Source organism: Egretta garzetta, unplaced genomic scaffold (genome assembly GCF_000687185.1).
Source record: "Egretta garzetta isolate BGI_Z169 unplaced genomic scaffold, ASM68718v1 scaffold368, whole genome shotgun sequence".
NCBI classification, from domain to species: domain Eukaryota; kingdom Metazoa; phylum Chordata; class Aves; order Pelecaniformes; family Ardeidae; genus Egretta; species Egretta garzetta.
The window spans coordinates 387,883-389,032 of NW_009260684.1; the positions used below are offsets into that span (position 1 = coordinate 387,883).

A 1,150-nucleotide genomic window follows, 5' to 3' on the forward strand; every position below is an offset into this window, starting at 1 on the left:
CAGGAGGGGGCTCGGGGGGGAGGGGGCTGGCATCTTCTGCCTCCGGCCCCCCTGTTTTTTTTTTATCCCTACAGGATTTTCCCCCCGCTGGTGCTTTGTGCCGTCTCCCGGCGACAGCGAGGGCAGCCAAGGCAGGGCCAAAGCCGTGCCCACCATCGCTTTTCTTTCTGCCTGCGCCAGGGTGATGCTTGGCAGGAGCAGCAACTTTTTGGGGATGCAGGGGGTGTGTGTGAAGGGTTGACCCCCCACAACCCCCCAGCCCACACAGAGGGGCTGAATGGTGCTTCCCCCCCTCCCTGCCCTTCCCTACCCCCCAATCCTGCCCTGGCTCCACCAGAAATCCCAGCCGGTCCCCAACACCAGGCGCTTTCAGCTCAAGTTTCCAGGATATTCCCTTGTGCCCGGGGGGCAGTGAGCCCGGAGAAAAGTCCCTTTTGTGGTGGGTGCTGGCATCGCCCCGGGGAGGAGACGATGGGGATGCAGCTGCCCAAGGTCATCCTCAAGTTCAAGGCTGCAGCCAGGGGGGGATGGTTTCTGGAGGTTGCTTGGTGCTGTACAGCCCCAGGAGGGGTGTGTTTCCTCCTTGAATCCTTTTGTAGCCCCCAAAATTGGGGTCCTCCTGGCCTGGGGGATGGAGAGGAGCTGGAGATGCAGGTCTGTGCTGGGTGGCTGTGGGGGAAACTGAGGCAGCTCCATCCCTGGTTTCCCCCCAGGGACTGTCCCCAGTGGGGAAAGCAGGAAGAAAAGGCCCCCCCCCAAAATGTGTTTCAGGCAAGGAAAACATTTTGAAGGGGCTGGTGGTGCCCGTGGGGTGTCCCCGGAACCATGCCAAGTGGGGAAGCTGGGGCAGGGAGCAGCCCAGCTGAGCCCCCCCCCTCTCCGGTCTCTCCGCAGGGGATGGCTGTGGCCACACACTGCTGACACCCCACAGCGGCACCCTCAGCTCCAAGAACTACCCAGGCACCTACCCCAACCACACCGCCTGCCCTGCCGCTGGCGGCTGCGCGCCCCCCCGGGCACTTCCCTCCTCCTGGCCTTTGGGGACGTGGACTTGGAGCCCTCTGAGCACTGCGCCCGCAGCTCCCTCCTGCTCGCCGACCCCCAGGCCGGCACTGCCTACGGTAAGGGGGGGGATCCCGGGGGACACTGA

General features: G+C 64.4%; 1 protein-coding gene across 1 annotated transcript in view; it reads left to right on the forward strand.

Annotated features, from left to right (window-relative positions):
- Positions 1-1,150, forward strand: part of LOC104132559 (discoidin, CUB and LCCL domain-containing protein 1-like) — an 11,964-nt gene that overhangs the window by 974 nt on the left and 9,840 nt on the right. Inside the window, 4 exon segments of the mRNA XM_035901303.1 lie at positions 75-181; positions 387-492; positions 895-986; positions 989-1,121. Coding sequence (XP_035757196.1) covers positions 75-181; positions 387-492; positions 895-986; positions 989-1,121 — 438 coding nt within the window.